Raw genomic sequence first — 18,759 nt, forward strand, 5'->3', positions numbered from 1 at the left:
TTTAGCCAGCACAGGAGGCTCCACATGACAAAGATGGAGGAGGTGAGCAGGCACCAATGTGAGGTAGCTGCCCTGGCCAGAGCCAGGGACCTGATGCCACGTCCTACTCATGGTGCCAGAGGAGGTCCATGATGTGCCAGAAGAGCCCTGCCAGAGCCACAGCCAGCGGGGCAGTGCAGGGGGTGCAGGAAGGGCCTACATCCGGCAGCAGCTGCCATGCCATGACACGCCCCTGCTGTGCCTGCCCTGAGGTCCAGCTCTGCTCACCTCCCTTGTCTGCACCACATGGAGTCCCCTGTCCTGGCCAAACTTCATCCTTTGGACCTTGCAACGAGTTAAAAGGAGCCAGTAGAAGTGGTAAGACCCATTTCAGTCTTCCTCTGCCCATGCCCTACCTGTAGATTAAAGCTGATCATCATGTGGGAGTATTGTGTTGATACTACTAACTGCATGCCTGTGTGATGATGTTTCACCACTTCATAGAAGTTTGGATCTTTAGACTCCATCATTTTCAACAAAATAAACCTCTGTAGTTTAGCTAATGAAATGAAGCAATTTGATAAAGCTTCTTACAGGCTCAAATGTGATTAATTTACCACAGCTTATTAAATCACTGTCAGATGAGCTGCAGTAAGTCCAGGGCTTGCTCTTAACCTGGACTGAATACAAAGCACCAAGGCTCAGCTTCGACCAAGGAGATCTCAGATAGGCCTTGGCACTTAGCATTTGTCACAAGATAAAAATGTACACCAAGAGTGACCACAGCTCAGATGACTAAGTGTAATTGCTTAATGACACTTAACTGACCAGAGCTCTAAAGGGGTCAGTCTTTTTGATTATCGTGAGATCACTGGATAATTCAGTTGGGAAGGGAATTCAATAGGTCAGACCGGGTTGCACAAGACTGGAGAGAAAAACCCAGCAAGCAAAGAGATACAAACTTTCAAATTTTTTACTTATTCCCAGAGTTTTGCACAGTAGCCTGCCACACAGCTGTGTAACATTCACAACTGTCTTCAGTAAAAAAATGTAAAACAACAGGGTACAAAAATAAGCACTTTAGCTGCTTTAATTCTGCTTACCACGTAAGCGAGAGTAGGAGTTATAAACCCTCACTGGCTGTTACACCAGACCAGTGCTTCCACAGAAAGGCACCACAGTCTGCCAAAAGCCTGAAGCCTGACATCTGCTGCCAGGCTGCAGAGAGCTCCCCGGGGCCAGCACGGGTTGCAGCAGTTCTGCCCTTTGCAGCACACAGCAGGACCAGACCTAACAGCACACCCCTTCCTCTCCCGTTTTCCTTTCCCTCATTTCTCCATCAGGAAGGCTGGCTGGATAGACAGATGCGACCCTCTTCAGATTTCATCTTACTCCTCACCCCAAACCAAACAAAAACTGAGCATGTTCTGAGCGCTGCGAGATGAGTTTGTGCAGCAGCGGGCAGGACTCCTCACGCTGTGTACTTTTCCTCCCCCTGCTTTTTTGCTTTGTGGTAGTGGTTGTAATCGTTATAGAGATCCTTAAAGACCTCCCTGACACCCGCTGGTAGCGACGTGTTTAAGAACTTGATGTCCCGCTCGATGCAGAGGTCAAGGATGCGATATATCCCTTCTGTGAGATGCTTCTTCACAGCCGGGTGCAGCGTCACCTAGGAGAACAAAACTGCATTACACTTGAAGACCAAAAGGCAAGAAAACACCCTTTCCACAGTCAGTATACATTAGATGCTGACATCGTGTTTTCCAGTGCATCAGGCCATCTGGAACAGCCCATTAGATAAAATCCAAGATTTTGACTTGTGCAGTATTTCCCTGATTCCTGCAAACATGTTTTGCAGAGCAAGCATGCCCCTTGCAATAAATGGCACGGGAGTGCCACTATACACATTGCTGCAGAAGCAAAGACACTGATCACCTTGGAACCATATGAAAACTCCTCAGCAGAAAAACTGTACTTAAACTCTAAAATACCCTGTATCACACATTTCAGTAGATTCTGTGTCTCATATTTGCTGAGAGCTCCTGTTGGTCTCAATTTCAAATGAGCATTTTCTTTAGGCTACTCTGTCATTTACACTGGGTAGTCAATCAATTTAGCTTACCACTTAACAACTTGACATTTACCTAACAATTTGTATCTGAGGACTTCACCGCAGAAGGTTCAGTAAAAGAAGCCTTCAAAAAGCTCGGGAGATGCGCATCTATTGCCTTGATCTGTTGTAACACCTGAAATCAGGTGCCCTGCCTGAAGCCACGCAGAAAGTTGAAGGCATAGCGGGAATGACTCCGGACTCCGTGCTCCAGCTCAACCGCACCACTAGCAGGACAGCCACTACAACCAGGAGCATCAGTGCCAACTCCAGAGTCCTCTGGTGCTCCAGGCCAACTAAAATGTGTCCCTGCTCACAAATCACTTGCTAAATACTTCACTGCCTGAGGCCCTGCCGGCCTCTGGCATAATCACATTATTTTGCCACAGAACTATGCCTTATCTTTGCCGAATCCCAAAATTAGCTTTATGCCTCCAGACCTAAGGCTCTGCACTCCAGGCCTAATGAAAATTACATAAAAAGCTGTCATTAAAATTCAGACTTCTTTCTTCCTGAGGCAACTAATAAACTTTCCGCTAATGAAGTGCGCTCCTAATCACTGTGACAGGCTCCTGCTCCCTTTCCGCCCTAAATACAAAACAGCTAATGTATTTTATTAGCCCTGCTATCACAGCTGGGAAAAAACAGAGAGCAGGAGCTAAGGCACATCAGCCTTTCTTTGCATCCCTGACCCCGATGGGTTCCCACAACCAAAAGGCTGTACTTTCCCCCCTCTCTGTCAGTTGATCTATCAGCTGCTTCGTAACAGATGTTATTTCTCCCTACACCCTGCACTGAAATAACAGGACAGTCAAGCATCGTGCCTCCCAGTGAATGCACTGGGCTGGCTTCCCCCTTCCTAGCACAGAGAAATGACTGCAGAGAACGGGGACAGGAAAACCCAGAGCTACTGCCAAGATGGACAACCTGGGACAGGCTGGTGTGTCAGAGCTGCAGTTAACAGAACCGCATCCCACACATCCCCAACTAGCCTGGACCCTTGCCTCACATGGGCCATGCTGGCTTTGCAGTGCAGTTTCCTATAAACACCTTCCAATTACACCATGGGAAGCAGAACCAAAGATTTAAACAGCTGCCACTACTGGCTGGCAGTTAATTATGCTTGTAAGCGTTTTATGGTCTATATAGTTAGCACAACGAATTTGTCAAGCATTACAGAGCTCTTGATGGGAGGCATTAAATGTGTGAAGAGCTATTTCACTATTGCTGAATTAAGCAACAGCTCACAGACAGGGGAAAAGCACTGTCAACAGTAAGAAAGAGGCTATAAGATGCCACCCACTCCAGCAATGAATCTTTCTAGAGTAACACAAAATAATTCACAAGGATATTTTATTTCCTGGTATAAAGCTGCAGCACTGAGGGAACTGTTACACAACTACTTCAGGAGCAAGTGACTCTTTAGGCCAGTAGCTTGCATCAGTTTTATAAGGGTTCCAGTAAGCATGCAGATGCCCATTTAAATCGACCAACATGTTTTTCTCAGTTACCCCTGAGGGACCCCAGGGTCTTTAGATCACAGGCTGAAAGACACTGATCTGGGCTCAGAAGAGATGAATGGTAAAGGAGTTTTTTTCTCCCTCTGCAGAGCAACATGAAAGATGTGTACGTGCACGCTGAGGCCTCCCCTTCCTCTGATACCCATCAATTCTCAGCAGCCTAATGAGCAAATAAATCATCACCTACCTGTGATCTATCTATTCTGTCAGAGAGAAAACACCCCTTTGTCACAGCGCCCGGTGGCTCGCTACACTGACTGCCCCTTCCACGCCCAAAGGTTCCACACATACATTACTGGTCTGTGGTTTCAGCTATCATCCATCACCTTCCACTTCCCAGTGATAAGTACGGCACAAAACATTCCCTGAAGCCTCACGAGACTCCGTACGCTGCTGATACTGATTAAGTGCCCTTTTAACTCAGAGAGGTCATTAATGATTCAAGTCAGGCTTCCCCAGTAAAGGCTCTACATTCAGCACCAAACACAGTTCAGTGACAGCTCAAGTGAGAACAGGTAGTCTTAGCAGCAGTCTGTCCCTGGCATTTGCTGAACTGCTATGTTTACTACGTACACAACAAACAACTTACCAGGTATGCTAAATAACAGGGCTAAAAACTGACATATCCCATTGTTTTGCTCCTAAGCCTTGGAAAAAAGCCAGGCAATAGAGAAGGCAGCTGAGTTTAAGCTACATAACAATGTTCCTGGTTAGTTACACTGGTTACACCACAGCTATTAAGAAACATAGCACCAGTTAGGATATTTTTGTGGCAAGAGTGCCTAAAATCAAATACTAACATTCCTTTTTGTGTTTCAGTCCACGCCCAGGCCACAGCCACGAATAATCAATTTGCAGGTACTTGCAACATGAGCAGCACTCAAACCCTGGTGAAATCTAAATCCATCAGGCTGAACAAAATGACAGTTTGAACTTAGGTCTGGAGGTGAGAAGGTACTGACCTAGCTTTGGCATTCCTAACAGTAGGAGCAGCTGTTTTCAGCAAACATGAGAACAGCATCTTTGGTACAGAAGTGGAAACTACTGAAAAACTAACACTTCTTTGACAATAACATTTCCACTCACCAGATTAAAAAACATTTTCCAGTAGAGGTTTTCTCCATTACTTTGCCAGATGGGGCCCTAAGTGCTATCAATCATGGACAGCTGAGACTAGCTGGGAGATGAACCTAACTACACATGAAGAAAAAAACTCAACAAGTTCTCCCAATGTGACAGAAAACCAAAGCAGTTCTGTAAAGAGATATATTTAAAAAGGCCAAAGCCCACACCTTTAGAAAGCTTTCAGGAGCTGAATAAGAAAGATTCACATGAACTCTTGCTCAAAATAAGAGATAGTCTGGATCAAACGTGCATCCCCATGAGGCACAGCAACTTTTATAACTTCACAGGTTTTACAAAGCTTGACGTAGCTGCCATTCAAACAGAAACCCCAAAGCCAACATGATACCATGGCACGTTCAAGTGTATGAGAACATGTTACCTTCTGCAATTCAGTCACATAGTGAGCCACAATGAAAGCAGAAAACACAGTGAAGTCCTCCATTTCTGCAGCAATATGAGTATACATCCGTTCCACCAAGTGTGCACATTTCAGGACAACTTCAAAGTCATCTGTGTTGCCTAAAACACAAAGTAAGTTGCGATCTGGTACTTAAGACTTAAAAGCTCTAGGAAAAATACAGGGTCACACAGTCTTCCATATGATTCTTGAACTGCATGAAGCCAATACCAGCTTGCCCATTTTATCTCCTTTTCTTATCAAGCCACTGCTGAGAGGCGCCCCCCACACCCCTGCAACACACCGTACGCATCTCTTCCAAGGGATATTTTGTAAGAGTACACTGATTCCCACTCCACATGCCCTGCAAGGGGAAATTATTTGTTATACATGCTGAAGTGCTAAAAGTAGCAGCTATGGTCCCTTCCATGATTCACTCCCAACTAGTACTGTGGAGGAGAGAACAAGGAGACTGGAAAATTACATTCTCTACCTACAGAAAATCAGAAGCCATCTCTTAGAAACAGCATAGTAAGAAAGCTTTCTGATGAGGTTTATAACATGGAATACAGGAGCAGGAACACTAGAGATATTTAAAGTGAGACTGCAGGGGTGACCTAAGAATTTACTCTTTCAGTAGGCAATGAATGAAGAGAACTAGTACAAAAAACAGAGAAGGAAAATCTAGACTTTTCTTTCATGTTATCTGTTACAAGAATAAAACAGCCCAGCAAAGATAAACAGTGTGTTTTTAAACTTTAGGACACCATGTACCCGTAAGTTTCCTCTGACCCTTACCTTACATGAACAGGTTACAGACGGTAGCAAATTCTCCAAGTTTGGCACCAGTTTAAAGTGCCTTTTCCTCTATCACTGAGCCTTTGTTAGTATATTCTTCCACAATGCATACATGCACTTATCTTTGCCCACAGTTGTGGGCAACATTACCAGCTGAGATGAATCTGAACATGGTAGGCCGTAGGACATTGGTGCAAAGTTGGGATACAAGCAGTTGCAGGCTGTGAAGTCAGCTTGTCTCAAAAAGCCACCACTATTAATGACAAGGTACTTGTGTCCTGACCAGCATGAAGTACAGGTGGATTATCTTAATCACTCTGAACATCTCTGACTGGGTTGCTTCTTTGACAATGCAAATTCTTTAACAATTTACAGTAATAAGTCTTTTTTTTTTTTAATTCTTCTTCTTCCTTTTGATATATTTAACTACACTGATTCCAAAGCCTTGACCATACAGATACATCATCTAATCCCAACTGATGCTTCAGATACATGCGGTGTTCTGGCTCTATGCTTAGCACAGAACGGTGACAAATTCAGGTCTGTAGTGAACAGTCCCAGTCCCAAGAAGCTTCAAGTAGTAGGATCTATTTATCTGGGGCTATAACTCAGGCATATGAGCATGCATCACAGACTTCACCGTGCTTTCACACACAGAGGTTGATAGGAAGAGCAGAAATTGGGCACAGCCAGCCCTACAGCAATGCTGTCCGGATGCAGCTCCACAGGAGCCTGTTACCTCCCTAAACCCACAATACTACAAAGCTCATCCTCAATTTTACATAAGACAGGTAGGGCTAACAGTTTTGATGCCATAGCTAGGTTCTGTTCTGCTTCTCTTCTAGAGCATACAGAATGACAGTGGATACACCCTGTGCAAAAGTGGAAAAGGCTTGGTACCTCTGTCTCCTTTCTGACGTCCTTCGTGCATGACAGACACAACCAGACGGTGGAAACTGTTCAGAAAAGACGGTGCTGCTTTCAACAGCACCTGCAGAGAGAGGAAATAAAACCACCTGAGATTATGCAGTAAAGACTGCGGAGAGGGTAGAGGTACACCACCCCATAGCTTGGGTGAAATCGATTCCTGTGACCTAAAGCATGCAGCTCCCACAGCTGTCAGGAGCAGAGACTCTCTTTCCATTCTTCACCCACACAGTATCCCCACTTGAGAAGCCTGGAGCAGGACTGCAGTCCTGGCCACATTCACTTAACATCACATTACTCAATCTCTCCCAAGCAGCACTTGACTTAGTACCCTAATGCCCAGGGATTTTTCTCTTGCTGGGCGAGAAGCTGTGTAGCCAAACAGATTCACAGAGCCAGGGTCCAGTAACACTACAGATCACTGTGTGAAAACAGACTGGAAGGGCAGATTTTTACCACAGGGGTTTTGTAAGGATGTTTTAGCAATGTGTCCTGCCTTGCTTTCAGAATTTGCTATTACCCCATCTTTAGCTTTCTTTACTCTCAGTCCTAATGCAAATGCATGAGGCCCCTTTCCTTTTTTCTTCCACCTCTGCCTACATATTCCATGTAGGAGTGCCTCCAACCCTGTGGAAGTCCCAGTATTTCTCCGTTTTCCCATGCCAGAAGGCTGACAAGAACATGACAGTACAATGTTTGAAGGTCACTCCAACTTCTAACATGCCTAAGCCCCATTTTCAAAGGACTGCACAATCTTGATCTCCAGTGAGAATGAGATCCTACAGCCTGAGCCATGTGTGCTTCTACAAATCAATCATAAAAAAGTGAAAGTTTTATTTTAATCTAGCATCAGAAGTTGATAGGCCATCTGCTGCTAAAGACCAACAATGCATGTATAAAGCAGGAGAACAATTGAAATGCTGTGATTTTGAGATTCACAGCCTTCTAAATGACAAGCAGTACAAAGCACTACCAGGACATATTATTACAAAGCCACTATTAAAAAAAAAATTCTCATCACTTGTCTCTGTGTAAGTTCTTTCTACTCTTTTCCCCTCCTCCTACTCCCTCACCTTTGGATGACACTGCACAATAGAGAAGAGCACTTCATGGACTCCCAGGAAGACACCACGATAGTCTTCTGTCTTCAGATGATCCAGAGGGACCGTCAGTAGAATGCTGAATGCCAGCGCCACATGGTGTGGGTTCAAGAGAACCCCTTCTCCGTGCCTCAGCAGAGCTGCTACCGCCTCTAGAATCGGTACGACTATGGTGGAAATCAGTGACTGGTCCTGGCAGGCCTCTTTGGTTTGCATCTACAAGATGACAGAAAACAGTTAAGGAGGAGCGCATTAACCACCTACCACTGGCATTCACACACCTAGGAACCATAAAGCTCTGACCTGAGTCAATGGTGCAAGCTGGGCTGGCAGGGAAACTCCTGCACCCTGGGCCATTTCTGCGCAACTGCACCCTGGGCTAGGCTGTGTATGAGGCATTCCAAGCAAGCAGTCTAGAGACACCACCATCATGAGAGAAGACAAACCTACATCACTAGGTTTGTAAGCTGTACAGATGAACCCCAGGAAACCTGGGTTTGGCTACTTTCTGTTAAGTTTCCCATTCATAATTCAGTGATATTTTTCTATAATTATTTTAACATGAGTACTTCTCTTTTTGTTTTGCTGCTGTTGGCTTCTGCTACAACATGTGGCCAACAGTCGCCTTCTCCTTTGAACTGGAGGAAGGACAGGAGAACTCAGGCTCTCTCCTTGGCAGCCTAACAAGCTTCTCCCAAGCTCCAGATTAGATGGTGCAGTCCCAGAACATTACTGATAATAAGAAATGGATGACCTACACACACTGCACTCACAGGAGGAAATTTACTTGAGAAAGAAGGAGAGAAAGGTTCTAGACAAAAATGTGAGGTGTGTCTGGTATGGACTTGTGTAGCATCCACAACTTTCTGTTTGTGTACGCTGCTGTGCATGTTAGATATAACCATTACAGACGCCAACAAATAAAAGGGATAGGTAATGAAGTTATAATAAAGAGCTACTTACAGCTAAAGCTGTGATTATCTGTGGGCTGGCAAACCAGAAAGCCTTCTCTTTGTCTCCACTTAATGGGCAGCCCAGCAACAATTTGGTTAGGGTAACAGCCGACAGTACTTCCTGCAGAAAACAGACTGACCATCACTCAGGGGTACAAGATGCACTGACTCCTCTCACGGACAGGAAAGCTCTTCCAAGGGCAGCGGCAGTTTTGAGCCTTGCCGGAGCCTTGACACATGGAAGTTCCCCCACCGACAGATTCTCTCTGGAGGCTGTGAAGTAAACAGCAGCTCAACAGAATTCAGCACGCTGAGCAGCAGCACCAGCTCCAACATACCGTGAGAAACACAGTGATTTTACAGTCAACTGACCATGCAGAAAGGCTCACCTGGTTTTTAAGACAGGAAAGGCTTCTCCTTCAACTGCCGCTGGATCACAGGGGGAAGTAAGGGAAATACAAGGACACCACTACACTGGAAGCTAAGAACGCTGCATTTGCAGCAGGGTTTTTACTTGCTGGCTGTTATGACAGACTGATAAAAGAAACCTACTACAAGCTGTACTCAGGCAGCAGAAATTTATATGTGTAGTAGGGGAATTCCAGATACACTTTCAAAAACACCTATCAAGAATTGATGCAGCACATCCTTGCCTACTTCTGACAAATAAGAAAGAGCCAAATAAACCCCCAAGTTTAACCCAATTTTCATTTTCAAGTACAGGGGTTTTTTTGCCAAAAATGTTCCATATGTCACCACTGCTGCTTAAACTGCTCTGGAGAAAGGAATAGCATTAAAAAAGCTACTGCATGGTGTCTGGTTATTAGAGTAAAAGTCATTATAGGCTTCACAGTCATTTAAGCAAAAGCACAGGTGAAGTTTCGGGTTTACTTAAAAATGTCAGCATTTCTGACAGTGCCTTTAACCCTGTTGAGAAGAGCCACAGACCAACAGTGGTTAAACTCACTCGTTGACTAGTAGTATCTGATGTGCAAGAGCTTGGCAAGTAGGAAAAAAAAATCTCAACACATCACAGCTGTGTGATTTCTGTTGACAATATGGGGAATTAAGATTGCTGAGTCCTTAAACTGGAGAGAGGGTTTTTCCAGGTTTCCACGATCTTTCTACCTCTCAATTTATATCCACAACATATCTCAGTCACCAAGCCCTTAACTATGCCAAACAAATTGACTTTAGCACTGAACACCAAGCAGGAAGATGAAAAAAATATTTATCAGATGCCGTTCAGCCAACAAAAATTTTTTCAAGTTACAGAACATGGAAGGAAGAAGTTGACCATAAACTAAGCTCATGCCTTACTTTATCCTTCTGTTGCCAAACATTCCTCATTTCAAGTCCCTGCAGTACCAGCCTCATTATGGCATAAAACTCCTCGGCAGAGCAGTTTCCCAGCAGCTGGACAAGCACCTCTGTCAGCTCCATCTCGATGCTTTGGATCACCTGGGTTGTGACTGCAGGACCTGCATAGTCAGGAGACACAAGCATGCCTTAATCAGTTCCCAAGAAAGGGTACTTCCACAAATAAGAACAGGGCAAATCCAAACTTAAAACAGTTCTAAGGGTACCTTTTTAACACTCAAATGCATAAAGGGCCCCACACTTCCCCTTTATCTCCCTCCCCACTAGTTCAATGAACTCCTGTTCTCGAGTATTTTCTACCCTAGGGTTCACAGAGCAGTTGTATCAATAAACAGCCTTCAGGAGTGTGGAAATACTACAACAAATTGTGTGCACGAGCCAAGGGAGCGGGCTAAACAAGGCCCACGGCTTTACTACAAATGCTGGACAGGGAGCCTTCACAAGCCACAAAAACATTAAGCTGCTGAAGTTCAGTTCTCTGCTGATGTCATGCTCCCCACTTAATTATTATTATGCAGATGGCCCTGGACTAGCCTGTATCTTAACTGATCGTGAAGCCTTGTTTCTTAGTTCCACAATTTATCTGCAGGATCTGAGGTAATACCAAAAGTCGTCTTAAACAGGAATCTGTGCTTGTTCAACGTTTTTTTGTGTAGATTTTTTACTGTACATAGTATACTAGTAGAGTAGTATATGCTACTTTAGTTTACAACCAAACATACACAGAGGCTGCATGCTCAATTTTAATTTTTTTACTGATAGGTATGCACAATCAAAAATGTTTGGAGACCACTGTGCTAGAGCATGCTAGTAGTGATTCGGACAAATGGAAACTGTCCAGAGAAGCCAAACAGAACAGTTATATCTATGCCATGTTCAGTTCATCTCCTGAACTTCCTGAATGAGAGAATATAAAGGAGCCATTAGGTCACACAGTAGGCAGTAAGAGGTTTTTTATGTCTTTTCTAGCCCTGGGTCTTTATTTGGTATTGATAAAGGGACTGATCTGCCTATCCCACAGACTTTATCAGAATTACAGGTGCTCAGCATCCTTACAGTTAGGTGACGTCCATTGTTTTATCACCTTGCCTATCAGATACAAAAATAGAGGACCTTATAGCAAAATACTCCCGAGATCCTCAGATACGACCTGGTGCCTTCTGTACCAACTACATGAGTAGAAGGACACTGCACCTCCAGCCCTGTATCCAGAAGTATTACCATATTGCAGCTACTGCCAAAATGCTCTACAAGGACAAGTAACTGAGGACTCCAACTCTATTAAGATGTTCGCATCTCCTGGAAGATCATTACCAAATTAGATGGCAGTTGTGGTCCGGGTACCACAACATTGCCTCCTTGAAAACTTTCCTGTTATGCATTTACAAAAGGATAGCCTACTGCTTGAACATAAGTAGATACAGGCTCTTGTAAAAACTGTATGTTTTGCTAAATGGCTTTTAACTTGCCATTTTGCGCTGCAGAATTAGCAAAGGAACCAGAGAAAGGGAGTTTTCATACCAGTGAGCAGCTTTTTTATAGCAAAAAACACCATGACTGCGGTTTCCTTTCCGGGATACAGCTCTGGCACTGAGCAGAAGGTGGTCAGGAACTGCAGGGCAGGCTGCAGGAACTGCAGGTTACCCCCCGCGCAGGGCAGCTCCCTCATTATCTGAGAGTAGAACTTCTGGTACAGTTTAATGCGGGGTTGCTCCAAAAATGCAGCGGGGTCCTTCTGCCAGCCCTTCCTGACAGTGTGGCTCAGATCTGCTTTGAGAAGCGTAGTGACAGATGGTATGAATGCTACAGGCAAAGGCTGGTTTGGGGTGTTACTCTGAAGACCGTGTTCAACAGTTGTGGCCACCTGCAGAACCACTGGCTCCAAGAGAGCGGAGAGCACATCCGCAGACAGCTGCTTCTTCTCTGGGAGCTGCTGCAGGTAATGTGTGACAACGTGGCAGAGCGTGGTGAATGCCATTAGCAGGATCTGCCCAGCTGCAGGATTCCAGTTTTTACAATCTTTGCTTTTGGCTGCAGCAACACCTGGATCGCAGCTCACCAGGAAAGACATGAACTTCTCCAAATTGAGCCTCAGGCTTTGTCTTCGTTCAATAATCATCTGAAGAAAGTTTTCCAAAAAGGCTTGGACTTCCTGGAGATACTGTGTCCAAACAGGAGCAGTCAACACGCTGGTGAAGAATTTGCTAGCTGTGAGCTGGGAGGTCATGACAGCCTCAAGAACATCGCTGGCATGAAAAACCTTAAAAACACAGTTGGCATTCCTGCCCGCTTGCAGGCACCTCAGGAGGTGGAAGCAGGTAGTTAAAAACTTCAGCAGCAACAGCTTGCTGCAAGAGCCACTAGCCCTGGTATTGGCTAGCAGGGACAGCAGCACCAGGTAACACCGGGTACAGTCAGAGGGAAGAAGACTATCTAGTTTCAGAAGAGAAGCAATTTCTAGCAAACTCAAGCAGCTTTCCAGCTGACTTTCTTTCAGGGTGACAGGGCAGCCGTTTTTTGCTAACAATACCGTACATTGGGCAACTCTCTCCAGTGTTTTCCAAGACAAGCTGAGCTCAGCCTTCAGCAGCTTGTTTTCTGATGGTGCTTCCAATGGGTCAGCAGGTCGGCAAGGAGCCAGGATTTCTTCATGCCAAGGGATATTACCCACAGACAGCTGCTGAAGTGGCAGATCTACTGAATCTCTGGCAGCAGAGGGCAGCACCCCAGCAAACCGATTAATAAGGCTGGTCAGAAAAGCACAATGCAGGACCTTCATTTCTGGTAGAAAGGAGCTATGCATGAAACCAAGAGATATCTTTCCAATGCTGATAGAAGGCTCCAGGTCTGCGTCAGCTTCCTGAGCTTTGGCCAATACTATTGTCTCTAGAAGCACATTTCCAATGTACTCTACATCTTTCCAGGAAATGTATGGCAAGAGGATAGTCAGGTTGGAGATAACGAGGTGCCAGTGGGCCGTGGGGTAGGTGAGATCACTTATTGTGCTGATATCTCCATCCCATGGTTCAGACTCTCCTCTGCTCATGCTAGATCTCCCAGACTCCAGGATGAAAGCTGCAGCATGCTGCAAGGCCTGTAGGTCAGCTTCCGCCTGCATTAAGATCATCTTCATTTTCTGAAGCATGAGCTGCTCCAAGCAATACTTGCTGGTGGAGGCAAAGCTATTGGCAAGTCCCATGACTCTCTCCCAGCACTGCTCCCCCACACCAGGGAGGAAAGCTGAAACACCCCTGTGTCCTGTGGCAGATGCAGCAACAGCACCCGCAATTTCAGCTGCTGGGGACACGTATTTACTGCAGCTAACACCAAACAAAGTGTCTACCTCAACCCACGTGTAAACTAGGAGGAGAGCAGAGTCACTGGCCTTTCTTAGCCAAAGGTCTGACTTCTCTGCCTCTCTTCTAGGAGCCTGGAGCAGCTCCATCAGTGGCTGAATTATTCCCTTCTGCATATTTGCCAGCAGATTCTGAGTGCGCAGGACCACAGAGGAAGGAGTGACATCATCTAGACTTCTCATGTTGAACAGAAAAGCGTGCAGCACCGAGCTCACTGACAGCAGCTTCAAGGCCATGTCAGCTGACCCTTTAACAGCAGGAATGATAAGGGTCTGGCATTTCTCCACAAAGCGACACAAAATGTCCAGAATCTGGTTGGGTGGCAGTTCAAGGAGGCACTCACGAAGCTTCACTGTCAGGCCACCAGAGAAGACAGGCTGCCTCAGTTCATCAGCAGCTGGCCAGCAAATGACTGTCAGCACCTCCTCAAAGAGCCGCGGGAACTGCCGCAGCTTGGAGTAGGTCTGAAACATGGCGCTGATGAGAGCCTCCTGGGGCTTCTGCGTACGGGGCTCCGAGACCTTGGCATCAATCCAGGCCGAGGACACCAAGTCGTCCAAGTCTGGCTCTACTATCAGGTGGTTTAACGACATCAAGAGTTTGAGACACCTGAACCAAGCCGGGATGGCAGCTTGGGAGTGAGTCACCAACATCTGTGCTAGCTGGCGGTAGAACCCAAACTGTATCTCCTTGTGCCGGATACGGTCACTGGCAACATTATAGATATCGCTGCTGAGCACCAAGCTCAGCAGCTGCTCCACAGCAAGCAGCTCCCCGCTCCAGTCTGCGGGAGACAGCCTGTCCCCCCCCACACCCTGCTGCAGGCCAGAGAGCCTGAGGCAGCCAAAGAGCCTGCTGAGCATGTGGAAACACACAAGGTGGTTTTCTGCCTTGCAGTACGAGTCCAGGAAAAGCTTATACAGCAGGGACACGGAACCAGCCACAACAGCTCCATGGAGGGCAGGTTCACAAAAGTCACTGCCCAGCTTGGTCTGTATTGTGTTGACTGGCAGCAGAAGACTTTTCAAGGCTCCTTTCTTCTTCTCCTGTTCTGGCAGCAGCTCTTCTTTATAGGAGGAGAAAAGCTCAGGCTGGAATAACCCAGCCTGCAGCAATGTTTCTACTTGGTTTCGGATTTCCCTGCTCAGGTGCTGGCGCACATGGTTGTCATCCGTTTGTGCCCAGCTCCTCACAGTCAGCAAGTGCCTCAGGAGCAGACATGGCTGGAGCAAGTGACCTGTCACTTGCCCAAACACACGATTTGGGTTGGTTTGCTGCCTCTGGATCAGGAGGTACTGAGCAAAGGTAAGCTGGAGGACACTGAACACCTGGGAGCACACAGTGTCATCAGAAGCCAGCTGCTGACATGCCAGCTTGGACAGCTTGCTGAGGAGATCAACCAAGAGCTCACACTTTGCTGTGTAAATGATGGAGAGTGAAGGAGTAGAAAGAATGCCACTGGAGCAACTCAGCACCGTGCTGATGCTTCGTTGTGTTTTTTGAGAACAGGCCTCTGACAATCTTTCATTTATGACCTGGAGGTTGAAAAAACAAAACACAAACCAATAGTCAATTTTGCACACAAAGATAAAGTTGATTATAACAAACCAACACCGACTTCCCTGAGCTCCAGCTGCAAGAAAGAAGCAATGGGGACCTGCCAACAGCTGCTGCTGGGCCTCTCAAAATGTAGGTCTCTAATGACAAGCTCCTCTGGCCAGAACAGCCTCTGCATTTGTTTGTGCTAAGAGATGAGTCAGGAAGCTCTCCTTCAGCATGTGTGCTACTGGCAACAGCATAAGTCTTTCCTATACTCGATCTTAACAGTTGATACTGCAGAAAGGGAGGAGGGGTAAATTTCCTCCTTTCTTGCAAGGTCCCCAGAACTATATTCCAAACAAAAAACCCCAAACCAACCCAACCAACAAACACCACCCCCCGAAAAAAAAAACCAAGACCAAACTCCCCTAAAAAAAACCCCAACACAACACACTTTTAACCTTTGATCGAGGAAGCTTACTCAGTAAGAATGTCCACATCTAAATATCATCTTCCTATTTCACAAAGAGACAGTTTCCTGTGCTGGTATTTGGAATGTGAAGGACTGTTCTCTCTCCTCTTTGACGGACAGAGTTCTAAAGAATTAATGTTCACCTGAATTTGTATTTCCCTTTCTCTTCTCCAACTTGGTATTGAGTTTTCCCTATGGTTTTCTCCCTTGGTGTCCTTTTAATTTGCTCCCTTTTCTCACCTCCAGATAATCTTGTCAGAAAATAAATTCAGTAACGATTTAGAAATCTGCTGCTATTCCAGAGTTTAAAAATCTCACCTGTCTCCTTACACCTGGTAACGGACAGTTCCTCTCCTCAGCTCAAGCCCCACTGGACTAGAATAGATCCTTAAATTCTTTCCACCACACCCACTGTCACCTCTGTCCTTTGTTTTTGGGGTACTCTGGCCTGTACCTCTCAGCTAATCTTCAGACAGACAGGTTTTCACACCCAGACCACCTTTAAATCTGTCATGGTTTCTGTGAAGCATCTCTGAAGCAGAAGTTTGCTCCAATCAATTCTCTGTACTTCACAAATCAATTTCTGCAATTAAAGGCAGTTTCCTCTTGCTTCCTTCCAACCAGATCCCAACTAAAAGGGTTATTTTCCCAGCCATTTTGACTGCCTCTACAGCCATCCATAACTCTACTATTACTGTAACCAGGAAGATAAATAAGAAGTTACGATTCCTGGTTCAGCTCTGAACTGTAACTGAAGCCTCCCCCATTCACTTTCAGCTGAGGCTGAATTACTGATACAATTAAGATCAATAATGATTTCGGTGCCACCACTGTTCAGAGCCTTCCCAAGAAGCTGCAGGATCTGCTGAACAGCACCTCACACCCCACAAGTACTCGAGCAAAACACACTGATGAGTCCCACAGTGAGGGAAAATCTTTCTCCCCCTAAGACTTCCATGTAAAATGGCAATATAAGCCGTAAATACAGAAGAGCAGCATATGGAACTGAGCCTTTACTTACCTATTGCAATACTTAAATCAGTCCACTCTGATAGTTTGCAGAAGTTAAAGACAGAGAGGAAGATTAACTTTGAAGCTGTTATTAGAATGCTCTGCCATTTTTCAGCCTTGGTGCTGCACAAATATAGATTGTATCACAGAACAGAAACAGAGACTTTTTATCAGAGGTCCTTAATGTCATCAGATTAATTACAATGTATTTCACATACCATCATACATTGTGAGGAAGAGTCATGCACTGTAGAAGATAAGCAGGGTTATCAAGCATCTTACAAAATATCCACAGTTTTAATTACCTGTGCGATTGAAAAACTGAGGCCGATTGTCTTTCCACTCTTTAAGAGATTCTGCAGTCTTTTACTACGGATAATGTTATCTAGATATGCCCAGAGTTTCTCAACAACTTCATCCTCCAGTTCAGGTTTCTTATTGTAGTACGAAACCAACGCATGGCTCACCCAATCCAGCAATACCTGTCAACAAAAGGGGAAAGAAATAATCTTTACTAACCCCTACATGGGAACAAGAGAAAAGTAGAGGCTCTTCACAACTACAGCACTCATGCCTTAATAACTGCTGTGCATCCCACAGGCTCTGAATGAGAAGTCCACCATTGTGCATTTTAACCAAGATCTAAACTTCTAAGAGCTTTCATTCCAAACCCAATGCTGGCCCTGTGCTCCCCCATACCCCCTGAGATGGCTTTCAGTAGTCAACATACTAAGGCCCTTTCATCAGGGTATAATTCTGACAGTCACCACCGATTAGCAAATGCAGTCTTTTAAATAAAAACTTGAAGAATCAGATGGTTTTCACTTTCTGACAATGGTATTTCTTTCACATCTCCTCCTGGTATGTTTAAATTTACTACCTAGAAGTCCAGGCCTAGGAATTTAGATGTGTACAAACTGGAAAGGTTGAAACCTGCTAATTTAAAATATTGATTTCAAAACAAAAGGATTGTGTATGGCTAGATTTAATATTCCAAGTAACTGAAATATCAGGAACTCAAAACGCTAACTTTAGATGGTGCAAACCCTTGACCCCACAAAACTACTACGCTGGAAGACACCCCTTGTTTGGGGAGCAGACCTTCAGGAAACGGGGTCAAAACAAAAGCCTGGAGGGGACAGGGTGAGTTCTGAAGCATCTTCCAAGGAGATCATGAATCAGGTACACTCTTTGCACATGCACAAAATCAGAGCACCAGGAAACATGTGTGTAGCTACAGTTCTGCCACCCTGAGGTTCTTGCTTTTAGCTGTGATCAAAAGCATCCAACTTTACAGTGTCAACTTTACAGCATCCAACTTTATAGTGTTATCCTGTATTTATATAGGATATAATAAACAATGCTAGTGGAAGCTCTGGAGACAGTGGTTTCTCATCTATCTGGGAATCACAACACACACACACTACCATTGCTATAAGAAATACTCCTCCTGCCTTAATGCCAATTTTTCTGCTGAAGCCGCTTGAAATACAAAGAAAACATTTCATATCACCCACAGTTCCCCATCAGAGATACATCTGCGATACAATCTAAGGTCAAAAGCCCAAGCAACTAGAACTGGATGTTGTGAATCAGTTCATTCTCCCTGCAAATAATTACTGGGATTTTTTTTTTCCTCTTTCTCCCTGTAGGAGCGCTGTAAAGTACTTACTTGCTCCTTATTAGGCAGGACGCACTGGTGAGAAATCCACGCGAAATGGGCGAGTTTGAGTTTGTCTTCCCAAGAAGTCTTGGCGCTTTTCAGCTTCAGGTAAATCCCGGAGTAGATGGCTGCCATGGGGACGGCACACGGGCCCGCAGAGGCACGACTGGAAGGCACGGCACAGGGAAGGCAGTCTGAGGGGAAGGCAGGCGTCTGGCGGGGCGGCGGTCACGCACCCACCCCTCAGGGCCCAACCGCCCCCCGCCCGCCTCCCCCTCAGTGGGGCACACCAGGCCCCACACGCCCTCGCTCCCCCTCCCCCCCCCCCCCCCCCCCCAGCGCCAACCTCTCCCCCACCGGGCTCCTGCCACCCCCGCGTCCCTCGCAGGGACATCGCTCCCCAGCACCGCCCGGCCCTCACCGTGCCAC

General features: G+C 45.7%; 1 protein-coding gene across 1 annotated transcript; it reads right to left on the bottom strand.

Annotated features, from left to right (window-relative positions):
• Positions 1-934: 934 nt before the first annotated feature.
• On the bottom strand, positions 935-18,465 carry URB2 (URB2 ribosome biogenesis homolog; the record flags this gene model as incomplete). Its single annotated transcript, XM_084261660.1, has 9 exons — positions 935-1,648; positions 5,114-5,253; positions 6,830-6,920; positions 7,930-8,172; positions 8,920-9,030; positions 10,230-10,390; positions 11,811-15,180; positions 16,973-17,149; positions 18,340-18,465. The coding sequence occupies 9 exons, from the start codon at positions 18,463-18,465 to the stop codon at positions 1,451-1,453; spliced, it is 4,617 nt and encodes a 1,538-aa protein (XP_084117786.1). The 3' UTR covers positions 935-1,450.
• Between the last annotated feature and the right edge of the window lie 294 nt (positions 18,466-18,759).

Source organism: Gallinula chloropus (assembly GCF_964237585.1).
Source record: "Gallinula chloropus genome assembly, chromosome: 3".
In the NCBI taxonomy this organism is placed as follows: domain Eukaryota; kingdom Metazoa; phylum Chordata; class Aves; order Gruiformes; family Rallidae; genus Gallinula; species Gallinula chloropus.